Source organism: Epinephelus moara, chromosome 1 (assembly GCF_006386435.1).
Source record: "Epinephelus moara isolate mb chromosome 1, YSFRI_EMoa_1.0, whole genome shotgun sequence".
NCBI lineage: Eukaryota > Metazoa > Chordata > Actinopteri > Perciformes > Serranidae > Epinephelus > Epinephelus moara.
In genome coordinates this window covers 39,741,950-39,767,231 of record NC_065506.1, presented here as the reverse complement: position 1 = coordinate 39,767,231, position 25,282 = coordinate 39,741,950, and the positions used below count along the sequence as shown (strand labels likewise).

The window sequence follows — 25,282 nt, the reverse complement described above, 5'->3', positions numbered from 1 at the left end:
CCAACTGAGCATGGTTTAAACACCACAGCCTACCTGAGTATTGTTGCTGACCGTGTCCATCCCTTTATGACCACAGTGTACCCATCTTCTGATGGCTACTTCCAGCAGGATAACGCACCATGTCACAAAGCTCAAATCATCTCAAACTGGTTTCTTGAACATGACAATGAGTTCACTGTACTCCAATGGCCTCCACAGTCACCAGATCTCAGTCCAATAGAGCACCTTTGGGATGTGGTGGAACGGGAGATTCACATCATGGATGTGCAGCTGACAAATCTGCAGCAACTGTGTGATGTCATCATGTCAATATGGACCAAAATCTCTGAGGAATGTTTCCAGCACCTTGTTAAAACTATGACACAAAGAATTAAGACAGTTCTGAAGACAAAAGGGGTCCAACCTGGTACTAGCAAGGTGTACCTAATAAAGTGGCCTGTGAGTGTAATGTGATAATTGTAAATGTCACATTGCTTCATTAGATTCCTGGCAGCTTTTACTGTGAGGCAGCTGCAGACACATGAATTGATATGGATGTGTGTGATATTGAAGTCATTCCAAAATAAATCTCGTAAATATAGATTTATACACTTTTTGTTTGTATATTTTTATGCTTTTTCAAATAATTTGCCATTTTTCAACGTGTTTCATGTGTGTGACGTGGTGTCGACCTGTTCAGTGACCTACGCCTCAGAGATGTGTGACATACTGAACCAGGATCTGTTCTCCGCCTGCCACGAGTACCTCAGTCCGACAACCTTCCATCAGCAGTGCCGCTCAGACACCTGTAAGTGCGGGACGCCTTGCCTCTGCTCTGCACTGGCCCACTATGCTCGCCACTGCCGCAGATTCTCCGTCATCGTTGACTTTCGATCGCAGATACCTGACTGTGGTGAGTATTGAGCATATTCACACACTAACTATACTGACACATTGTGTATACAGTTCATAAGATTGACAATGTAAAAAATGTGAGCGTGTGTAGTTAGAGGTGACCTCACCAGACCTCTGTGGCCAACTGCTAGTCTCTGCTGCAGGCTCGGCTATAAGGCTCAGTTCACGTCTTGTTTCCACTGCCCCAAAGACGTCACTCATTGCAGGTTTAAATGTGACAGAACTGTCCATCTACAGGATGTTATTTTACAAGCCAACGTACATATAATCACACTGAGCAGCAAATATGAGGTAATATGGGAATCTGAAACTTCCTGTTAACTCTGTCTCTTTATGTAGCGGTCACCTGTCCTGCCACCATGCAGTACGGCACCTGCGTCTCGTCCTGCCAGCGCCGTTGCTCCGCCCTCTCTGTCCCGCAGCACTGTGGGGAGGAGTGTGAGGAGGGCTGCGTCTGCCCTCAGGAGACCTTCTACAACCATCGAACACACACCTGTGTGCACAGGTACAGCTGGAGGACACAGTGGGGCCCTCTGAAAAACAAAAATACATCTTCTTTTACTTTAGTGCACAAAATAGCAACACAAGAACAGAAATGTAATGCTTTATTTATTTGTTTATTTTACTGTATGTTGAGTTTTTAGTGTGCAGTTCAGGAGTGACCAGGTGTCCTTGTTGTGCAGCTCCATGTCCACCTGTTGCGGTGCCCGTTAAACAGCTAACTGGCTGGAGTCACTCCACCAAACAAATCCTCTCAAAGTGATATTTGTATCTGCTCTGAAGTTTAGGTCAGCTTTTAAGTGGAAAGCCTTGTATCTTTCTCGCAGACGTTACAGAGCCAGAGGACCTCAGTAATTGTGCTCTCCCTTTCAGCCCACTCTGCCCTAGAAGACATGCAGCTTAATTCCTCTTAAATGTCCCAGGTTTTTACATCCTAGTGCAGCGCTGTGCCTTACTTACCATGTGATAGAGTTACATCAAGGAATTCACCGTGAAACCCCCCTTTCATTCCCGCTCGGGCTGGGGACGACACAGATATCTGATAACCAGTGAGAAAGAATTTGTAGTACAGAGGCTGATGTGTGGCGCTGGCCTATATGTTACAAGGCTTTCAGTCTCCGCTCATTTTTTCCTGTTTTTTTTAATAACAATTTTGTCTAAACAGATTAAGTTTTTTTGAAGGAGGTTTGTTGTGGATTTGACACCTCTGAGCACTGACTTCACCTCCTAAATCCTGCTTATCTGCCCCTATCCACTTACCTGTAATACTCTGTTTAAGGTAACACAAAGCCCTCTTTAACATGACTCTTTACACAATAATGAACTAACTGAGCAGGGTCTGGTTTACACCACTAAAGCCTGATGTGTTATTTTGGATTTAGGAGGTTTCTAAAGAGTTTTGGACATCAAATTAAAAGCCTATTGATCTTACTGAAATTCAAAATACTCAAACAAAACTCATAATCGCACTTGTTTCATCTTGTGTGTTTGTGCTTTGTTTTGTTTACTGTTGTGTTTTTTCAGGAGTGAGTGTCCCTGCAGCTTCCTCGGAGCAGATTATGAACCAGGAGATGTGATCATGACTTCAGCAGGTGTTCAGTAAGATCCTCTCCTCCGTCTCTGTCTTCCTACATCTTAACCCTCAAGTCTTAAAGGACAATTTTAGCTTTTTATATTGTTATAAAATAACAATAATTAATGATGATGATTGAACTGAATGATCACTGACTTCTGGTCATTTAATTAGGAAACACAAATGGGTAGAGACAGCAGAGAACACAACTGGAGGCTGTAGTTCAGTTAGTTAAAGGAATACTTTAACCTCCAGTAAAACCATAAATATATCAATAACTCACCCTGTGTTACACTGAATTTGTGAAAAATGACTTTGTTTTCCTCGCATGCTGCCGATGAGTGAAGAATCCCAACATGTTCACATATACAGTGTTGCCGCTTTGCTGCAGAGCTGCCTGCTACTATGAGGAATGTATTTCTACAATTAAAAGCCGGCACTCCAATAATTTATGGAGCTGTGCAAGCTACTGCATTTACAACAACATGGTCATGCAAACATTTCACACAAAAAAAAAAGCCTTGTGTTAACAGATGTAGGGATTGTGTCCATAGAAATGTTGTCGGAGGGCTTTTATTTTGAAACGGAAACAGGAGGTATGTTCATGTCTGTGACAGATATTGAAATGTATTGAAAGGTGGTATGATGGTAAAATGATTATCAAAACACCATTTTCACTGTTTATTTTTGCTGAAAAAATCTCACACATCACACAGAAAACAATATGCAAGACTTTGAATCTTTAGATATTCCACAGTTGAGTAGCAACCAAGGTGCGTATGAGCAGCGCTGCTCACTTGGGCAGTGTGGCTGCTCTTATTTGTGAACATGGGTGCCAAAAAACAAGAGATTCTGCGACACACGCTGCTCATGCAGGCAGTGTGGCTGATTTTGGTGGAACAGGGGTACTTCATTATACTGCATGAGCTGTGTGAAAGTTTGTAAACGGATGTTTTGATATAGTTTTGATGTTTCTTAAACGCGGTTGCCTATGACTTCAATTTATCAAGAAAATTTTCAGTTTTTAGATTCTTTGTTCACCGGAGGCATGTGAGAAAAACACAGTCGTGCTAGTAATGGTGCAAAAGTTAAATCACATGAGTGGATCTAGAGAGAAAGAATAATGAAAAAGAGTGTGGATGTTTCCAGATGTGATTAAAAGAGATGGAACACCAACTAAATAAGTGACTGAAAACAAAAACAAGAAAGCAGAAACTGCAATCACACTGGAACTATCTCCAAGTGATCCCTGTATTTAATTTCATGTTAATGTATAAACCTCCAGTGTGGTTTCTGTATTTACCTTCATCGTGTTTCATCATCATCATCGTCCTGTCTTCTCTTTGTTTCCTTGCAGATTGTGTCTGAACGGTAAACTGGTGTCTCAAACAACACACAGTGGTGAGTCACTTTAATAAGCTATTTCTGAAGCTGATAACAGATGCAGATGCTTTGTTTGACCGGTCACATTAATGTGTTTTATTCTGTTACGATTATCAAATCTGTGCTTGTACATCTTCATCTTTGTGACCCTCTCTCTCGTAGTCTTAGTCCATGGCTGGGCACAATCATGCAGTGAAAAATAAACTTGGAAATATTATACTAATCATTAAATTTAGCCAAAATTAATTCAAAGTAGCAACACAAAACATGGGTGGACACGGATTAAAGAAGATGGATAGAGTTTGGTAGAAACTGGAGCTGCTGGATCTTGTTTTTGTCGTCTTTATTGTAGCCCCTCACCAGCCTGTGATTTCTCTCCTCTCACAGACATGTTGTGTCCAGCTGGTCAGCTCTACCAGAACTGCTCAGAGGGGGATGATGGCCTCATGTCGGGAGGGGGCGTGGCCTGCGAGCGCACCTGTGAATCCTACCTGCTGAACCTCACCTGCTCGACACATGAGCCCTGCGTGGCTGGATGTACCTGCCCTCCTGGGTGAGTGAAGTTATTTTGTCCGCCTCTTGTAGCACACTGTAGTTTTCCTGCTCAGCTGTTTGCTATGACAGTGTGTTACATGTATGAAAATGAATGAGACTGATTCTGGTAAAGAGCGTGACCTTTTCTGGATAAATAAAGGTTAAGAATTGACTGCGTGGGTTTGGTGAAATCTAAAGCTCTGAGTGTGCCGGGCTGACTGTGTCATTAAAGCCGGGGTGAGCAGGGGGTCGGGCTGCAGACTGGTTAAAGACTCTCTAAAAATGTCACACGAGCCAGGAATAATCCTTCAATCCTCCTCTTCCTCCTCCTCCTGCTACCTCTGCAGGAGGATGGCAAGGATCAAAACATCCCGGTATCTGGTGATAATGTTACCTGTGTAGGAGGCTGAATCTGGGCATTGATTCTTATTGTTGGTCATGTTGGGGTGTTTGTAGGATTTTACAGCTGTTTCTCTTGTATTTAGAAGAGAATTTAAGATAGAAAGATCTTTACTGTTGATGAAAATCTGTGTAGCAGCTCTCCAGTCGTGTGCAGCATAGTAGTAGACAGTGTCCAGGGTAGGAAGGCTTTTATGTGATGGCTTTCTTTTGTTGTGTCAAGGCCATAACACACCAAGCCAACGTTTGGCTGTCGGACAAAGTTGGGTGGTTCGTGAGCTTCTGCTGCCGAATTCGTGTCGGCACAGCGGAGTCTGTCTGTGAATGAAAATCACTCTGACTGGCAATTCAACTTAGTGCAGAAGAGAAGAAACAGAAGTGAGAAAAGTAAACAAAGAGCTAAAGTCAAGAGGGAGTGAAACCAAAACAAACTTGTTTTTTAAAATGTGCTATATAAATTTAGTATTTTTATTATCATTATTATTATAAGGATGGATTATTTTTCTTTAGCCACTGAGCTCTTTAGCAGGAATGGGTTTTTTTAATGAGGTGATACAATTGACCGCCGTCTGCTGGTGTGGAGAGTAACTTCCTCCCACACAGGTGAAGAACATACATGCTGGTTGACCGTCAGCTATAATCTTTGCAATGTGTTCATGTGCAACTTTTTTGGTTGAGACACGGCAACACGACAGGGTGTCTTCTTTGCCGCTAGTAGTCTGAAGTTGATTTGGTGTGCCTGGGCCTTAAATATCCTTCAGAGGTGGTAGTGTGGTGCCAGTAGCCCTTTTTACACAGAGATCATGCCATCAGGCCGCCACGTAGTCCCTTGTTTACGCAGCCGTTGCATTGTTAAACAGAATCAAACAGCTGTCTCACTCATCCCATCCATGGTCCCATCCTGCTGGTTTTCCTTTTTACACAGACGTCGATTCATAGTTACTACCTCTGCTGCCGGCTTAAAGGTGAGACAACTCTGTCCCCTTTTCCGCGATCGTACCTTTTATACACAACAGTGATGTGGAATAATGGTGCAATATTAATGCCTGGAACAGGCAGTGTGAACGAGGCTAGTGACCCACTGAGCCACCTTCACCACCAGTTGTAGATTCTGCTGGTCGTCCCTACTGCAGCTGTTGTACCACAGTAGCTGAGGAGGCTCTACACCTGGTAAAAGTTGACCAGCAGCTCCTGTGGGAGATGATTCTGTTCTAACTTTTTAAGGAGGTATAGTCTCTGCTGGGTCACCTTCACCTGCTGAGAGATGATTACAGACCATGTGAGCTCTGAGGCAATGTAGACTCAAGAATTTGAAGCTCTCCACCCTCTCTACCTATTCTCCTTGAATGCAGAAGGTAAGAAGCTCACTGGCTTGATCTTCTGAAGTCTGTTTTCATCTCCTTGGTTTTTTTTTAGTGTTGAGGTCCAGGTCTTTATGGAAGCACCACTCGGTTAGATGTTGAACGTCTTCCCTGACAGCTTTTTTACTTATGGTGTCTATTAACAGTCTCACAATGTGGTGTCGTCTGCAGTTTTGACGGTGGTGTTGGAGGAGTGTAAAGAAGGAGTAGAGGAGGTAGCTGAGGACACACCCTGCAGTGCGCCTGTGTTCAGGATCAGAGTTGAGGAGGTGTGACTTTCAGTCTTGATATTTTGTGGTCAGTTTGATTGATTATTAAATAATCATGGAGAAGAATCTTTTAAGGCAAGATGCAATACCAAGTTTGTCTGGTTCATTCATCGGATCTCCTTTAAGGCAAACAGATCAAACTAAAAGTGATTAAACTATTAGTTTTTAAAAGTACTGAAAGTTCACCTGAATCAACCGAAATTGTTCAGGTTTGTCAGAAACTATGTTTTAAAGATTTCTCTGAGCCTCTGTTGAGATTTAAAGAAATCAATTGTTGAGTTTTGACAATGACAAACGCTCACCTAATTCTCAATGCCTAGTCAAACAGCAGTATTTTATATTTTGTAGTAATGTTCTTTACCAGCCAGCAGCCATGTTTTGTGATGAGCCTTAGATCACCAACGGGACACAAAAAGTCCTCAGAACCAGCCGATGAGGTGGACAGACATCATGGTGTAGATTACAGTCATCTGATCTCTGTAATCCCTTCTGGCTGTCGGCCTGAATGGAGGGTTAAGTGGTTTCATTCTGTGACATCAACCAAGAGTCATCCTGATTACAATATACACAGGCAGTAGGTTAGCAAAATACATCCTAGATCCTAGATTATGACGCTTCTGCACAGATTATATAGCTCACTGATGGTAGCTCTAAACCTCGAGACAACAGAGGCCTTATGTTCTGCAGCACACGGTCACTTATACACACTTATCATATTGTTTCTCTTTCATCTAAATGTAGAAGTTACAGAGGAAGAAGAACAAAACAAACAAAACTGAGTAATATCAAGTGGTTAGAATTTAATACATAAAATTAAAAACTAAAAGATATGAATTTTAATAAAAACACAGCTAAACATACATTTATACACACAGTGTGTGTATTAGAAACAAATGATGTCCGATCATATTAGCTTGAGATTCCATAAAATAATCATTGATCCCCCTTTAAAGGTTTGTTTGGTAATATCGGTGACTGACAGAAGAGCAACTTTAATTCTAACACTTAAATACATTAACACCTGACACAACTAAATCTAAGATGTTTATACTTTCTGAGGCTGTTTAAGTTTTTTTTAACACAAGAAATGTCTATTATTTTCCTGAATGAATGAGATAATAACCTGGGCAATTCATAGAAATAGAGCAAAATTAATTTCTTGTGTATTTTTTTTATTCTGTAAATCTTTTTATCTGGAATTTGGCCATAAATATAGAATTATTGTTATTATTATATCTGTTAATGCATTACTCCTCCATATTTAATTGGTTTTAACTTTAACAACCAATTATTTAATATATAACATAAAATAGAAAGAAGTAAGATTACCCAAGAAGAAGAGTTCCCAAATCGGCATATTTAACCTTAAGCCACTAGGTCAGGGATGGGTTTAATTATATTTTGTAGCTACAGTGAAAAACTGTGAGGTTTAACAAAAATCTCCTGAAGTGAAACATAACTTTTAACACCACACACCTCACTGCCTTAATGTATTTTAAAATAACAAAAAAATGAAAGAGTTATATTTTGATTTTTGGCCAACTGAGCAACATACAAAATAAATATGAAGATGAATGTGTATTTTAAATAGTCAAATAAAGTAAAACATGTGCACTTTCATTAACCTTCAGTCCCGGTCTATAAATATCATCAGAGCAGAGTTTCGTCAAACAGCATTAAACACAGTGACACAGAGAAAGGTGAGACACCCAGTCTGCATATTGATCCTGCGTCAGACTGACCTCACCGAGGTGATTCATTTATTCCTCCTCGCCACTTTAAGCCAGATGACCTTTATGGTGACGAGAATCTTGCCAGTCACGGTACAAGTGTTTAATAACTCCCTGGAACCTGATAGTTTGTGAGCTAATTTTACGGTAAATATGGAGACAAAGAGATCTCATTCAGCTCCCTGATGACAGCTGTATTAATAAGAGCAGTGATGTCACGAGTCTGATCTTTAGAAACTTGTTTTTCACAGTTTGGAGAAGAATAACAGGTTGTTATTACAGCTGCAAAATCTGGCTCAGACTGAACAAATCAGGCTCAAAATAAACAGCATTTTATAAAGTTGATTACTGACGTATTGTTCTATTATCTAGTATCTTATCTATTATTTTATGTAGAGATTTATCTTTTCAGCAGTTGCTGACTTAATTCTCTTGGCTCTATGCAAAACCATAGTTTTCATGCAGTGGCGTTGAGGTCATGAAGTTGAAGCAACAGCCCAGTTTCCCAATCTGTGCACTCAGTTTAGCAATATGTCAGCTTGGTTTAAAAATCTCTTCTCACCATTTATTACTGTTTACACATCTTTCTGCATCAATGTTTATTTCTACCATATGACCGCTGAGGGGCTCTTAAGTGTTTTATTCTTCCTTCAACATAAAACCTTTGCAAAGCCTATTTTTAAAATGTTTTAAATCCTGGTTGCAACCACTGCATCAACCAGAGGAATTGCGTGACACCAGAGGCAGAAATGTGCATTGCATTACCTGCATCCCCTTGTGTGTGTGCACGTACAAACAAAACGAGAACCCACTCTTACAAACATTGTGCTGCTGGTGGTCAAAACTCCTGAGGCTACAGATAAAGGTTCTGTATGCAACATTTAGACCATTAATATAGCAGCAAACCTCTCACTGCAATGTAAAGATATTGTGGAATAATGGCGTCCTGAGCAGAGAATGAAGTCACACTACCTCTATGTGTGTTGTAATCTGAGTTTCTCTGTAATTTGTTGTGATAAACCGGTCAGACTGTATGTGCATGATAAGCCCCGTTTCCACCGAGCAGTAAGGCTCAGTTCAGGACGCATTTTTTTTCTGTTTCCACTGTGAAAATTTGTGGATGGTACCTAGCCATGACAACTTCGATCATTCCTTAGTTTTTATATGACATACACTTTTAGTAATGAGCGGATCTTCAAGCCTTTATATATATATATATTAATTTCGGCCGGATTACATGAACTGCATATATTCTAATCCTCACTCTGAGACAAAAAAAGTGTCACAAAGCGCTGTTCCTGTGGGTTCTGGCAACACTAAACCCCTGAACTTGCCCGAAAAGGACTAAATGCACAAAGCTGCTATTTTTGAATATCCCATTGAGTGTGCAGCCTCGTTCTGTGGACGATAAACGGGATGCAGTCTTCCATCTGTGTCACTGATAATGAGGAAATACAGTGATTGCTGGACGGAGCAGTGAGTGACAACAACCCCGCCCACAATTTAAGAGGACTGTTTGTGGTGGAAACTCTAGGGTCTAGGTACCATGTCTGAAGGGCTACTTTTGGTTCCAAAGGTCCCATACTGAAAGTGTTTGGTGCAAACGGGGCTTTAGTGCATGATACTGGTACAGCAGTTTCACGGAAGTATAGCACACACCCTCTGGTTCCCCTGTAGTTAACACAGTTAGCTGTGTCAGCACCGTTGCCTTTGTTAAGCTTTGTTTATGGAGTTAGCACTATTAGCTGTTGGATGCCAGCTTAGCCACCTCACGAACTGCGTCCAGACAACTCATACACTCTGAATTTTGCAAAGAGCTGTTTTAAAAAATCTGTAGTGCAAGACGATGTCATTATGGGCAGATTTAGACGTGAATAAAGCTGTATTTATCCTGTAAGGAACATAACAAGATTACTGCACCTTGTTTTTTGGGGGGATGATGGTGTACAAAGACCGAAATATGGTCACTAAATATAAAGCCAAGACTTCAGTCTCATATTTAAATATTCCTCCCTGACTTAAATCTTTTTTGCTACCAATCAGTCTCATGTCTTCAACTTGCTCCCTCTGGTTCTCTTTTCTAAACGGAACAGCAGATGATGAGCAGGTGTTCCCTCTGTCATATTAATACTACACTTAGATGGTTATCACCAGGAAGAAAAAAAAAATCCAAACTCAAAGTCAACTGCGAGGTATTCATCTGCAGCAGGACTTAAAAACCTCTAATGGGAAATAATTAGCTGAGGTGCTGACAGAAGAATCCATTGTGTTTTCATTCACAATGGCACACTTTGTTTATGATCAAAATGTAGACCATTCATTCCTTCCTCATTCTGTGACAATTAGCCCAGCTGAACTCATATGAACCTGAACCTTCAGGTGCAGCACAGGACCACGCAGCATACCACAATCTGGTTTTGGTTACAGTACATACATACGTACATACAACCGTAAAAAAAAAACACTGCCTGTAGACAAACCTAGAGAGGCATGACTGTGTTTTAAACGGAGTGTTACAGTACTAAATAAAGACAAGAAATAACCTTGGACCTCTCAGTGAAGATGCAGTTTGGGGGATGATGAAGACATGACTTGTGTATCCGCTCCATGATTTGGATCTACTCCAAAGTTTAATGGGTTTTTCCTTTAGTAGCTGACTTTGCAGCAAATAAAAATGATGTATGAATGAGTCTTGTATAATTAAACCCGTGATCTTCGGTGGGTGCGCAGAGCCTGGCACATCACCAGATGCATCACAGACTTGCAGTCAACCCATTGTGCCGTCTGGCTCGCCTGTCGCCGCTCTATGCGACTACATCTTCCACGGCCACTTCTACATCGTCTGATGGAATTGAACTCAAAATGAGGGCTGTGTTTTTGTGGATTTATTCATAATGTGCACGTAGGTCAGGAGAATGAATGATTGTAGAATCTTTGATCGGAGTAATTGATACGGCAGCTTGGCGGGCGGATAAAGGAAGCTGTTAACACCGTTTTATCTGTGGTGTAACTCTACTCAGATGAACCTGAGGTTTGTGGCGGGACCATTCAGTATGTCACTTCATTGTCTGCGGCCTCGCCAGTGGATATAGCTCAACCCTGGATATTACAAGATACTTATCAGCTTCGTCTCGCAGAGTGGAAAGCAAATGGAGGCATCCAGACAAAGACTGTTTCTCTCTCTATCTCTGAGAATCCTAATTGTGTGGTTTTCTCATGTAGCTAACGAGTGTTACCGCTTTTCATCCACAGTCGCCCACCCCTGAAACTCTCTCCCTCTTGTTTCCTGGCATGGCTCTGCTCTGGAAGCCAACCTGCTTTGGCTCTGCCTCTGTCGCTCTCTTGGCAAAGGATGGTCCTCATATCTGGGTTTGAGATGAACACAGGAGCTCCAAATGATGATTATGTTATAACATGATAGCGTCCTGTTAGCTCACAGTTCTGGAATAATAACTCCAAATTAGACGGCATTGACTTATGAGGCACTTTTATTGGCCTTTTGATGATGTCAGTCAAAAATTCAATCAGCTTATTCTTACTCTGATTGGTTTCTGACCTTCAGGTGGAACCACATCTACTTCTTCATTCATGAGAAATTTGTTTAAATGACCAAGATGCTCTTGTGCTAAATGACGAAACAGGTCATCAAGGTTGTTGGTGCTTTCACGAAGAACTACATCAGCAAGTCACGTCTGTGGTGAAGTCTAGTGGGAGAGAATGAGCGGCTCCATGGTGGAAGAAAAGAAGGATTATTGCCAAAAACTAATAATGGTGAAACATAAAGGCCTTGTTGTTTTGCATTTTATGGCTAAATTGAAAAAGAATAAGGAATCCTCTACTGCTGAGAGCTATCACTGCACAAGGAAGAGTGCATCTGCTCATGGCTGAGAGGCTCGTGGTTGTGACTGTGTGAGATGTAAACATTAATGGCATCCTCCTCGGCTGAGCTGTAATGCTCACTAGCTCAGGTTGGCTTGCAGAAGCCTCTCGTCCACGAATAGCGCTTCTCTCTATGCTGTGATACAGTTGAGTGTAGTTTGGTAAGAAGAAAATAATCATAATATTATTATCACTGTAATATTTTATGTTATTTTTATGTTTCTTGGCAGTACTGAATGAGACCCTGGGTAGAGATTCTACCTGTGATGGGTTCAGTCTCTTTCATTTTAACTCAGACTAGTTAAGAGTACACGAAAAGATAAGTAAGACTTTCATTTTGTGTTTTGGCAACCCGGTCTCACTCCAAAGTTGTGAAAATCTGGCGCTTGGGCAATGACTTGCGGCGTCAGACACAGACGAAAAAAGTCGTCCTGAATGTCAGCATGATACGCTGAAGGACACTGTTACAGTTAAATGGCAGCCAGGGGTGTCGGGGGAAATGTGGCGAGTGAAATTGAGGCGAAATGGGTCCACCGAACACTGATTTTCACCTGGGTGAGCAGTGTTCGTGTCCATGAAAATTATAAACCAACGTACCAACATAGTGCATTTATTTTGAAAGAGACTGTATGTAAATGGTCAATTTCCTGTGAAAATGGAAGAGTATTTGGAAAGAAGACAATGCATGTAACAGGCAGAACTTGACATGGCGTCCCAGAACGTCAACAACCAACGCACCCAGGGTACCTTGCATGTCGAATTTGGAGCTGGAAAGTCCATGACCAAACGTCAATATGTGACGAGGTCGGAGTGAGAGTGCGTTGGTTTCGGGGTTGCTCCCCGTAGTTGGTTGGAATATGTTCTCACTGCAGTTCTCTTGTTAGAATACTGATATATTTTTAGGCGTCTGGGTAATTTTTTTCATTCTTTTTTTTAAAGATATTTTTTAGGGCATTTTGCCTTTAATGGACAGGACAGGTAAGCGTGAAAGGGGGAGAAAGAGAGGGGGGATGACATGCAGCAAAGGGCCACAGGCTGGATTCGAACCCGGGCCGCTGCGGCAACAGCCTTGTACTTGGGGCGCCTGCTCTACCACTAAGCCACCGACGCCCCATTTTTTCTTTTTCTTTTTTCCCCATTCTTAATAAACAAATCAAGCTAACTAAAGTAAGCATCGTGCTCATGGATGTTGGAACAGGAAACATCTGGGACCATGTGTCTCCTGTAAGATTAAGAAGCCGTAGTTGCAGGATTTAACCACAAACTGTAGAAGAGTAATGGACATAGCCATTTTGACGTCACCCACTGGTTTGTGGACTCCTGTTTTTAAGCCTCAAGTTTGGCATTTCGGCTGTGGTGATGCAGTCAGCCTGTCACTCAAAGCGGCCCCACCCTAAATCATGCATAACTTTAAGCCTTAATAAAATGTAAATGGGTAAGTTATAGAAATATTCACCCCCCATACAGTTGTCATGAAGGGGGAAATTAGCTATAGAGAACAAAACTGTTTTTTTGAACCAGACTTGAAACATGTTTCTGCTGTAAAGTTGGGAGTTTTACATGGGGGTCTCTGGGGATTCACTGGAGCCAGCCTCAAGTGGCCATTAGAGGAACTGCAGTTCTAGCATTTCTACGTTTGCTTAATTTTTCTGCCCCGTAGGCAGCTGCTTGGACTTAGCCCAAGAAAACATTTCCAGAATCTGCTGATCTCAAACCACTACTACCGGCACACTATTTCAAACCAGAATGTGTTGTCCTTTAACAAGTTTGTGTTTGCCCCACAGGTTGCTGAAACATGGAGACGAGTGCTTTGAACCAGCATCCTGCCCCTGTCTATGGAAAGGGAAGGAGTATTATCCTGGTGACAGAGTCAACTCCCCCTGCCATGAGTGGTACATTCATTCATTCCTGAAAATCAGATCAAACTGTTAGAGGATAATTTTGTTAATTAAAATACAATGTCTGGTGATTGCATGCTATCTTTTCCCTCCCTCAGTTCGTCTTCATCCATTCTGCCACAGTGTACAAATTTGTATTCCCCTCACCAATCATCCGACAACAATATCTGTCCGAATTAAGACAAATCTCCAACAACGCTGCTAATTTTTCAAAGTCAGATTTTGCCTGAAAGCGTCGGTCGAGTCCTGAGATCGTCAGAGCAGCGAAAGTGGCCACCTGATATCCATAATTCTCTGCTATCACAGGACAGAAAAAGAGCCTTGGAAACAGAGCAGGCCCTTGTATGACTCTTTGATTCCCTCTGCTTCAGACTGTTCATCGCTGGTGAAAGCAAACACTCTCCCAGTGATCTCAGTCATTCTCCCATCCTTCCATTTCTCCTTCAAGCCATAGCCAGGGAAGAAGATGTAGATGACAGCCTAATAGCGCAATGAGCGGCGATTCAGCCTTTGACAATTCACCGGCCACTTTTCTGCCTGCTGTAAACCTGAGGCTCTCCACAAAAGGAGGCCATTAGATGAGAAAAAAATGCCCTCGCACTAAGTGGGAACAAGTTGATGCTGAATCACTGAAGCTTTGCTCTCTTTGTAGTGTTTGCCAGCATGGGACGTTCCAGTGTGTGTTTCATCCGTGTCCATCCATGTGCATGGCTTACGGAGATCGCCACTACAGGACGTTTGATGGACTGTTGTTTGACTATGTGGGCGCATGCAAAGTCTATCTTGTAAAGGTATTCAAAGTTTTATTTATTCGTTACAGTCGCTCCAATGTAAAGAGTAGAGTACAAAAGTATTTTAAATGCTGCATCGTTTGCACCCATGTTTGGCTTGCAGTCTTCTTCCATGACTTTGTAATGAAAACAGAAGAGTATAAATCTAGGTTAAGTGTCAGCAGCATTTATGTAGTTTCTGTGATTGTGTTTTCTCTCCTCCACAGAGCAGTGCTGATGTGATGCTCAGTGTAACAGCCGAAAACATCGACTGCTTCGACAGCGGACTCATCTGCAGGAAATCTCTGCTGATCAACATCGGACGATCCTTCGTAGTGTTCGATGATGACTCTGGGAAACCAGTAAGACTCACTTTCAATGTCTTTTAAATAATGACTTAGGTTACCAGCAACAAATGTCCTGCATGAAAAAAGGAGGTGTTTGTTGGCTGATCATACTTCAGTCAACTTGAGAATAAATCTGAGAATATTTCAGTAAAGTTAAACTTCTCTGTCCGCTGCAGAATCCATCCAGTGTGATTGACAGGAAGCAGAGGATGTTCATCTGGCCGGCCGGGTACTACACAGTGGTTAATTTTCCCGAGGAAGACGTCACCGTCCTCTGGGACCGTAAGACCACCATTCACATCCAGGTCGGACCTCGCTGGCAGGTAGGACACTGGTTCAGTGCCTTTGTCTGACTCAGTAGAGTGTGCACAGTTGTGATTTATGGTTGTGTTTAGCTGATGCTTCAATCCATATTGACTCAAAGTTCAAATATATACAGATAAAAATGTCCTTTTTCACGTTAATACTACATTTACCATCAGCTTCCTGTCTCCCCCGTCCTCTCTGCAGAGGATAAATGACAATTGAAGCTGAGCTTGACAGTTCATACTTGACTTTGGAAACAGCAATCTCAACTTAGACTCCTCTGTCTCGCTTGTTTGGGAGCTTTAATTCGATCACTTGGTTGTTGTGGAGTGTGCTAAGTTATCACAGAACTCTTGATGTTGCTGGTTGAAAAATTGAGCTCAACAGTTTATTCTTGACCTTTTCCAACGGAGTCAACTCCACTTGTTGATAAAGACCTTGTGAAATGGTCAAAAGGCTACAGAACAAGCAATTAATGGACCTTAAGTTAAGATTGTCTTGTCAAATATTTATGTCTCCTTACATAGCGCAAAGCAATGAACAGTCACGCAACACTTCGTCCAACTCGTGATAAAATGGGCAAGTTATAGAGCGTTAGCATGCAGTTACCAAAGCAACCATGACGACCTGCATTGATGATGTAGTCCTTGTTGGGGATGATCAGGATACACTAACGTTTATATCAAAAAAGATCACAGTGCCTCACGGTGGTTGTTCACACTTGTATTGAGAGCTGTCCGCTTGCGATCGGATCACCCCTGACGTCTGTTAATACCAGGTACAAACAGGGCCACAGACATTCATAAGACATTATATCAAATGTGGCGCATGCATTTCTTCCTCGCTCACCAACTGGAGGACTGCGAAGGAGCGGTGCACTCAGTGCTGCCACCAGTGCTCAGAGGCTGTATTACAGCAACGCTTCAGTAGGAGCATAAGGCCCGTTTCCACTGAAGAAGTTCCTGGTACTATTTGGGGGGAAGGAACTACTACAGGAACGTCCTCTCGCTCGGCCCTCTCAACCGCCGTGTCTCCACTGAGAGAGCGGAGTAGGAGGAAGGTTCCTGTAAAGTTACCGGGCTCTGTATGTGATGTAATCGTTGCTTGACCATTTTGACCAGGGCGACGTAGGGGCGTAGGGACGCCATTAGCCGTTAGCCGTTAGCAGTGTCTGTAATAACTCCAGTCACGGTCCGTGAAAAAAATATTTTTTCCGGCGGATGTCTTAGTTACAACATTATTGAGCTAACTGGAGTAGTTTCATGTCGTATCCGACAACAGGAGGCTTTTAACAGATGACGTCCTGATGTTAGCTTTGCTGCTGCTGTTAGCTGTCCCTGTCAGCTGNGGACTTGTTTAGCCCCTGTAAAAGTTCCGGAACTCTGTCCTTCGGGGGTGGTTCCTGCGGTGGAGACACGCACCAATGGCCCCGGCCCCGTAAAATTACCCCGAAGTTCCTGCGGTGGAAACGGGCCGAGACTATTATTCACATATATCCTGTTCATTTATGCTCTTAAAGAATAAGAAAAACAGGCAGGGAAGTTCACTCTGTTTGTAAATTTTGATCATATTAAATCTTCTTAGAAGATCTTAAATATTATATTCAGCATATGGTGATATGAAGTTGATATTTATGTTAAAAAGAATCATGTTAAAGAGAGATGTTGGTGATGTGTTCAGGGGAAGCTAAGCGGGCTGTGCGGGAACTTTGACATGAAGACAGTGAACGAGATGCGGACTCCCGACAACATCGACTCCCCAACGCCACAGGAGTTTGGAAACAGCTGGACTGCAGCAGAGGTGAGTGAAACATGTCCTGTATCATCATCAACATGGTGAAGTCTTTTATGTTACTAAATTACTGGAGTATTCACTTAATACTTATACTCCACTACATCGCAGAGATAAATATTGAGCATTTTACTCCTCTACATGTGTCTGAGAGCTTTAGTTACCATGCATCTCCAGATGTGTTGATGTTGACCATTTGTGTAGGATGAAGTGTTCCTTTATATGCTCTACTTTTTAAGATTAATAAATTATAGATACATACATAGAGATACATGGTTCTCACAGGGCAGCTTCACTACAAACATATGACCATTGTATAGAATAAGATGCACTGCTGTAAATTAAACAACCCAACAGTTGAAAAATAAATTAAAATTAGCTCAACTATAAACATCTACAACAGGAAAATGCAACATACACATTAATGCATAAGTAATATTAATCCAAAAACATCATGTATAATAGTAAAACACCTCTGCCTAAATGGCTACTTTTACTTTTCACACTTTAAGTATATTTTGCCGATAATATCTACACGTGTGCTTAAATAAGATTTTGAATGCAGGACTTTTGCTTCTGATCTGAATACTTCTTTCACCACTGGTTTTCAGGCACTGCTACTTAACCTCTGATAAAAAGTTGTAATGTGACACCCTGTTTGTGCATGTGCGTGTATGTGTGTGTGTGTTTAGTGTGTGAACAGTCCAGATATCAGACACCCCTGCAGCCTCAGTCCTCTCAGAGAGCCTTTTGCAAAGCGGCAGTGCGGCATCCTGCTCAGTGAGGTCTTCCAGGCCTGCCACCCGGTGGTGAGTAACAGTACAACAACAGCTCTCTGTCCTCTTCTGAGTACCAAACACTTATCCCCCAGGCTTTTTAGGTGTAAAATTAAATATATCAATAATTAAATAAAAGTTAATTTGGGGATAACTTTAGAATGCGCCATTTTTTTTCTCTTGCCCCAGCACTTTGTAAGTCCCATCCATCCTTAAATGAATACTTCACCCACAAAGATCATTTGTATATCAGTTACTCACCCTCGTGAAGAAATCTTTGTTTTTCTCGCCTGCTTCCATGATGAATGAAGAATCCTAAAATGGAGAAAATTCTTGATGAATTCATAGGAGTCCATTTTTAACAACATGGACTCCTATCAAAACATGGTTTACAAACACTAACCGCTGCAGCCCTACATATCACATTCCCGCATTCACACACACACAGTGAGTATTTGATATAAAAAAGTTCATTTTGTGGGTGACGTATTCCTTTAAGGATTTTGTAAGAATTTTTAAATTAAACTATTTTTTTATTCTCTACAAATTTCTAAAAGTGTTTGTTCTTCTTCACGATCAGGTGGATGTAACCTGGTTCTACATGAACTGCCTGGCAGACACGTGTGCCTGCAGTCGTGGAGGCGACTGCGAGTGTTTCTGCACCAGCGTGGCGGCATACGCCCAGCACTGCTGCCACCAGGGTGTTCCTGTCGACTGGCGCTCCCCATCTCTGTGCCGTAAGTCAGAACGCAGGGAGCAAAAAACCTGCATCATTTTTTTTTGTCTGTTTCAAAAGATCACACAAATCTGAAGCGTGTGACAATAATAACCAGTTACAATACATTTTATGCCTCATTAGAAAGTGATATCTATTTGTCTTGATTATCAAGCACTTTATGCCATCTATTACTATTAATATTATTGTTATTACTGTCTCTGTGTTTCTCTCTGCAGCATATGATTGTGAATACTACAACAAAGGTACGACAATCTCTTCTCTGAGTTATACATGACATCACACACACCCTCACTCACACAAGGTTTGATCTGTGAATGATGAATAAATTAAGCCCTTTCCACACAGGAATACAAAGGTGTTGAGAAAAGCTTTTCACGGGCTGAGCTGAGTGTGATACAAAAGTGTGGTGTCAGATGATTCATTTTGAGTTACATGACAGCCCTTCAGACTTTCATAGCTCTAAGTATTTACACTGTTTTTCTGCTACAAGCATTTTCAGTAATTAAATAGCACTGTGAGATACAATGATGCAACAGTGATATAATATCTGATCAATCAATAAGTTGTTATTATTCACAGTATGTATTAATGTGTAATGTTCTAGCAGTTGTTTTAGTGCTGCTGGTGGATGTCTCTGCTGGAAGGAAAGGACATTTAGGCACTTGGACTTGTGCAGTTTCACAATTACTGAGACTGATAACTTGTAAAAACAAAACAAAAAACACAAAATATTAATGCCCTTTTGCTAAAACTCCAGACAGCCACTGGCTCATTTTAAAGGCTGCCCTAAACTACCCCATGACAATGATGTAACTCTTGATTAAATGGTGACAATTGTGGTTGCCTGGAAGTGCTGGAAATTACATCCAAAACCTAATAACAGAGTAGCATGGTGTTCAAAATGTATAGTTGTGATGTATGCGGAATATGCTGTATGTAAACCAAAACTACATGAATATTCTGTAACAGTCATGGATGGATTTCTGAATGGGCCTACTGAGGCACAGGCCCAGGGACCCGAAGTTTCAGAGGTCCCCCTGACCTTCACCTGCAAATTGGAACTCAGATTAATATCTACCGACGAAATAGGGGAATAACTCAATATGACCACAAAGAGATGCAAAAAGACCACAAAGTGATGCAGGGGAACTAATAAGAGGCCAAAAACAACCACAGAGAGACACAAAATTACCACAGACCACTACAACAAAGAGACACAAAATCACAGACAGATGCATAACCACTACAAAGAGATACTAAACAACAAAGAAAAAGACGCAAAATCACCACAAACTCTGTGTGTTTTGCTCCTATGTAGGGCAGGTAGTGATGCCTTTTTGCATATCTGTACCTGAGGCCCCTTTGTCTCATAGCCTGTCCATGCTAACAATAAACGCTGCTGGGCTACCATTGTCTCCTGTCTGCAGTTCTGGGTAAAGGTCCCTTCAGGCTCATCACCTTCAGGGATCGCACGACGCTGTTGGCAGCCAGCAGGTCCAGTGGCTCTGTGTTCCTGCAGCGGGGCAACCTCAGCGTCTACGCCGCCCCTCGAGTCCTCTCGCAGTTCATGATGACGCCGGGCCTCAGCAGAGCCCGACCGCATGGTGAGTTACTCCAGTTCAGACTGTACGGTTCAACTTCAGTTACACAGCAGGGTTCATTTTACTACAAGAAGGGACTTATATTACTTGTTTCCTTTGTAGCGCCCTTTCCCCACTATCTCTCTCTTTGCCATGCCTTAACACATCCTGATAGGAGATCAGGATAGTTGGAGATTTATTGTATGTTGCCATAGCAACTGTGTAAAAAAGAGGATCTCATCAGCATTTCGAACAAAGTAGACTGAGGCTGTGTCCACATAACAGGGCTAAATGCTCAGTTCTGATGATTTCCCCATGATCCGAACTTTCTGCCTAAACTGTTCACATTCATGTTTGAAGTGACCTAAAAATCACATTTGGGTATTTTAGGTAAAATATTTGTCAATGCTTTTTAAAATCTGAGCTCTAATTCAGGCCCACATGGACAGCAATAGATGTAGACATAGATGCAACAGATACTGGAAAAATGTCTCAGTGAGTGTGGGAACCTTGTGGTCAGTCGAGAGGCTTTATAGTTTTATTTTACACTTATTTCGTGTCACTGCAGGAAATAAGAAGTGTCTGATTTACTAATGGAGGACACAGCAGATGCAGTATCAGTGCATGAAAGGGAACTTCTGTAGTGGAGTTTGGGAAAGTTCGATCGCTGTGTAGATACCAGAGCGATATGTTTTCCTGTCAGCAGAATACGGAGTGCTGCGGAACGAGAGACACAGAAGGCAAACTGACTGTATTTCTGCTGGACTGTGAGAAATCAGCAGGAAACTGTTCAACCAAAGGTCCTCTATCTTCAGTGTTTCCTCTAAAATTCATTCATCATCATTTTCTGTAACCACTTATCCTGTTAGGGGTTGTGGAGGGGCTGGAGCCTACCCTAGCTGACATTGGGCGAGAGGCAGAGTACACACTAGACAGGTCACCAGACTATCACAGGGCTGACACATAGAGACAGACAACCATTCACACTAACATTCACACCTACGGACAATTTAGAGTCACCAATTAACCTGCATGTCTTTGGACTGTGGGAGGAAGCTGGAGTACCCGGAGAAAACCCACGCTGACACAGGGAGAACATGCAGAAGGGCTCCCCAACCCTGGGTTCGAACCAGGAACCCCATTGCTGTAAGGCTATGACAGTGCTAACCACTGCACAGCCGTTCTGCCTCCTTTTTTAAAGCATTATTATTATTTCAAATGTCTAAAATAAGGCTAAATATCTGCTCCAGTGTTTCCCTATATTCATTCTGCATGAATGAGACAAGTGTCTGTGGTTAGTTCACATCTTCAATCACAGCACTTCTCTTTTTAAACATGCCAGTTCATTAGCACTTTACTTTACAGTTCAGTAATAACGTGGTCGCTAATCTGAGAATCGGAGCGAGACGGAAGGCCAGCTGGTCGGCGCTCTCCTCTTCCACTGTTTCCTCTGTATTCAACAATGTTTGGAATGATTTGAGTGTCTCAGTGAAAACACTGATGGACAAGATGGACTCCCATTGACTCTCGGTGGCAGCAGGGATCCGAAATCAGATTGCCAAATGCTAATATGGCAACCTGAGCTACAGGCTGGTCGGCAAGCCAAGACTGGGACAAGCTGGACTCACTGTTTACTGCATGTGAGCTGTGATACTGTGGAGTCTGGATCTTTGTCAAGGGACACATTTTGCACCATTACACACAATCAGCCACAACATTAAAACCAGTAACAGATGGTGTGAATAATGTTGATCATTTGTTACAACACAATGTCCTGGTGTTCATGGTGGATGACATTTGACACGAACGACCCACACAAACACAGTTAGAACACCTGGTGTACTGATGAACCATTATGTTCTCCACAGACACGTCAAGGATTTCCTTCGAGGCTGCCGACAGATCGAACTACTTCCTGTACGCAAGCCCCAGTGGTGAGGTGAAGCTGGCCAAGTGGGAGGACAGCGAGGCATTCTGGGACGGCGCCACCTTCATCCTCCACAGGAACACCTGGATCCCCGGCTACGACTCGCTGGAGTCCCACGCAAAACCCGGCTTCTTCCTGCACGCCACGCTGGCCCGCCTCCACCTGCTCAAGTACAGACACACAGACAGCTTCCGCAAGGCCACGCTGTTCAGACTGACAGGTGAGCAGCACTGAAACGACCAATGTGCAGCGAACACATCAGACATACCAAAAGTTAGGGTTACTGAGGCTGAGGTCACACTGAAAGCATCAGATTTTTCCGACAAAAGGTTGTGTTTCCAAGATGACAGGGCTGTAAATCATCCCTAAAAATCGAATTCAAACATTATGATACTTTAAAACTCCTCCCAAATTTCACGAATGAGGCTTTCTGGGGAGTTGGGAGTTGGGAGTGCTTCTTTTTCGACACTTTGTTGGTAAAATTAGACACACTGACAATTAAAGGCATGTTGTCCCGATGTTAAAGTTCTAGTTTTATTTTTAAGCCTCAGCAAGGATTCAAGAAGCTTTGCTCAGGGTCCAGCTGGCCACCAGAGGTCAAAGGTCAAGACTAGTGACTCCTCTGGCTGCATACTCGGCTCAGAGAGCAGCCAGGCTAATCACTGATGCTAAAAATACAGCAGCATTTGTGTTTGTTAATGGAAAAAGCGAAGGAGCCAATAGCAGATTGGATTTCCTGCTGACGGCGGTGAATGCTGAACACATTCAGAGCGAGAGATGAAGTCCAGACTCCAGACGGACTCTAATGGCTTTCTGAGTTCATCACATTACTGGTCTGTGAAAACAGATGAGGATCCTTTTTAGCCAGGCTGGATTAGTGATGTGATGTACTTTTTTTAATAAAAGCTTTTCCTGTAAATTGAGGCGACATCAACTCGATTGAAGAAAATCAAATCAGGCTTCACTGTTACACAGTACATTGGACAGTTAAATACTTAGATGCCTTGCTCCTGAGCAAATCTAACAAATCTAACCCTGATTCCAGAAAACTGGTGCCAAATGTGCTGGGTGTGGCAGTGCACTCAGTAAGCATTTGGAAACTGAAGACACTAATTGTTGAAGTTTTTAAAGTGAATTTTCTCTCTCAAGATTCACAAGCAGCCTCCCTTCAAATCCTTAAGATTTAAAGACTGTCCCATCTGAACACTGTGAGAGATTAGTTTCTTTACACAGGAAGTGTCTTGAAGCTGGCATTGCAAACAAAGGCTTCTCTAAGTGTTAAATAAATTTCAGTTGGTATGTTTAGTGCATTTTTCTTGTCATTCCCTTTTACTGAGCATCATTTTTATTAATTAAAATGTTTACATTTTTCTTTATTTCTTTTCTATCAGTGTAGTTTTATGGAGTTATTATCAATGTCTGGTCTAAATGACATGTAAATGGCTGCATTGGAGGTAAATGTAATGGAAAAAATGTAATAAACAAGTGTATATTTCAAGACTTTTGACCCCGGTGCAACCACAGATGGGTCAATTTTGATGCACTTTATGTTGTTTATTATATTATAGACCTTTATTTTTTGCTAACTTTAAACCTACTGACAATTTTGGGGAAGTTCAGGGTTCAGTAGGTTTGAAGACATGAAGCTCATCAAGCTATGATACAGTTAAATCTGATTTTAAAGTGGACATATGTTTAGTCACAGTAAAAGTTCCTGTTAACCTTTTCTACTGCATTGTACCTTAAAGACCACAGTGATATCAGAGCTGGACTTGTTCCTCAAAGAGTTTTTTTTCCTTCACTGTTTAAAAAGTGTTGTTTTATTTTTTTTTCCAGGCCCCAGCCCGGATACCCCGCCTGCTCCTCGCTGTCAGTGGAGGTACGATTCCTGCGTCGTCCCCTGCTTCAAAACCTGCAGCAACCCGTCAGCTGAAGCCTGCGTCACCATCCCACAGTGAGACATTTCACCTTTTCAATAACTCTCAACACAACACAGACAGTCTCTGCTGGACTTAAAGGGACACATCAGACCTGTACTGAGCTCTAATCAAATATGTCATGTCATCCATCTTTAATGTGATGGAGCTCTGTTGACCAATTAGATCTCTAATATGTTTGGGTTTTTTTAATGTAATGTGAGCAATACTCACACAAGATAATCCACAGACCTTGTTGTGAGCAGTTTTATGTGGGAACTATTCTTCTTCTACCAAACTAACGGACACCATTAATGTTTGGATCTTGCGCTGTCACAAGTATGAGCCCCTCGTCCATGAATAGATGCACACTTCCCTCTGTGTGGTTAAACAGTTGGCAGGTGTAGTTCAGCAGAAAGAAAATAGTTCCTACATCAAACTGCTCACAAGAAGGTCTGTGGTTTATCTTAAGTTACCGGGTCATGATCTCTGGAAAGAGATATTGATGTCGAGGTTTTTCAATTGTGTCTTTTTGGTGCTTTAAGCATCAAAAGCTGAGCCATCTAGTTCCATTATACTGAAGAGAAGACGTTACAGTACACCAAAACATCTAAAACAATCTAAATGTATAAATGGCACCACAGGCAAGAGGTAAAATATGTGTAAAATCCAGACTGTGACTCAGTAACAATCAGTGTGTTCCATAGTCTAAATGTAACATGAAACATTACAGTTGTCGTACAGTGGACGGGTTATTTCATTGCTCTGTGTTGCTCTCTGTACAGAGTGGAGGGCTGCCTTCCTGTCTGCCCACCACACATGGTTCTGGATGAGATCACCCATCGCTGTGTCTATATTGAAGACTGTGAGTAATCCCTTGATTGATCTCAGTGGTGTTTTACTGATCAGATATTAAACTGATTTTTTTTAGTGAAACGGGATGTTGTGTGGTTGGATTGTTGGAGCTGGAGTTAGGGCTGGGCTACACAGAAAAAAATAAAATCTTACGGTATCTTTTTTACCAGTTACTTAATTAACAGTATTGTGATGATATTGTAGGGTTGACTTTTGGTGCTTTCACAAAATATTTACACAATAAGATTTTTATAAATAATCAGCGGTGATGTGGATATTATGACTAAATGGGTAAAGGCAAATAATAGAACAGCCAGAGTTTGGTAAGTTCAGAAAATGACATCACTTTACTTTA

At 41.9% G+C, this 25,282-nt stretch overlaps 1 protein-coding gene across 1 annotated transcript in view; it reads left to right on the top strand.

The window, feature by feature from the left end:
• Positions 1-25,282, top strand: part of otog (otogelin) — a 70,150-nt gene that overhangs the window by 25,040 nt on the left and 19,828 nt on the right. Inside the window, exons 19-35 of the mRNA XM_050047160.1 lie at positions 680-892; positions 1,234-1,399; positions 2,419-2,493; positions 3,825-3,868; positions 4,238-4,403; positions 13,807-13,914; positions 14,573-14,711; positions 14,918-15,052; positions 15,214-15,360; positions 17,024-17,143; positions 17,827-17,943; positions 18,491-18,647; positions 18,865-18,891; positions 20,077-20,253; positions 22,098-22,376; positions 23,993-24,110; positions 24,858-24,937. Of these exons, the coding sequence (XP_049903117.1) occupies positions 680-892; positions 1,234-1,399; positions 2,419-2,493; positions 3,825-3,868; positions 4,238-4,403; positions 13,807-13,914; positions 14,573-14,711; positions 14,918-15,052; positions 15,214-15,360; positions 17,024-17,143; positions 17,827-17,943; positions 18,491-18,647; positions 18,865-18,891; positions 20,077-20,253; positions 22,098-22,376; positions 23,993-24,110; positions 24,858-24,937 (2,268 nt within the window). The remainder of the gene's footprint in view (positions 1-679; positions 893-1,233; positions 1,400-2,418; positions 2,494-3,824; positions 3,869-4,237; positions 4,404-13,806; positions 13,915-14,572; positions 14,712-14,917; positions 15,053-15,213; positions 15,361-17,023; positions 17,144-17,826; positions 17,944-18,490; positions 18,648-18,864; positions 18,892-20,076; positions 20,254-22,097; positions 22,377-23,992; positions 24,111-24,857; positions 24,938-25,282) is intronic.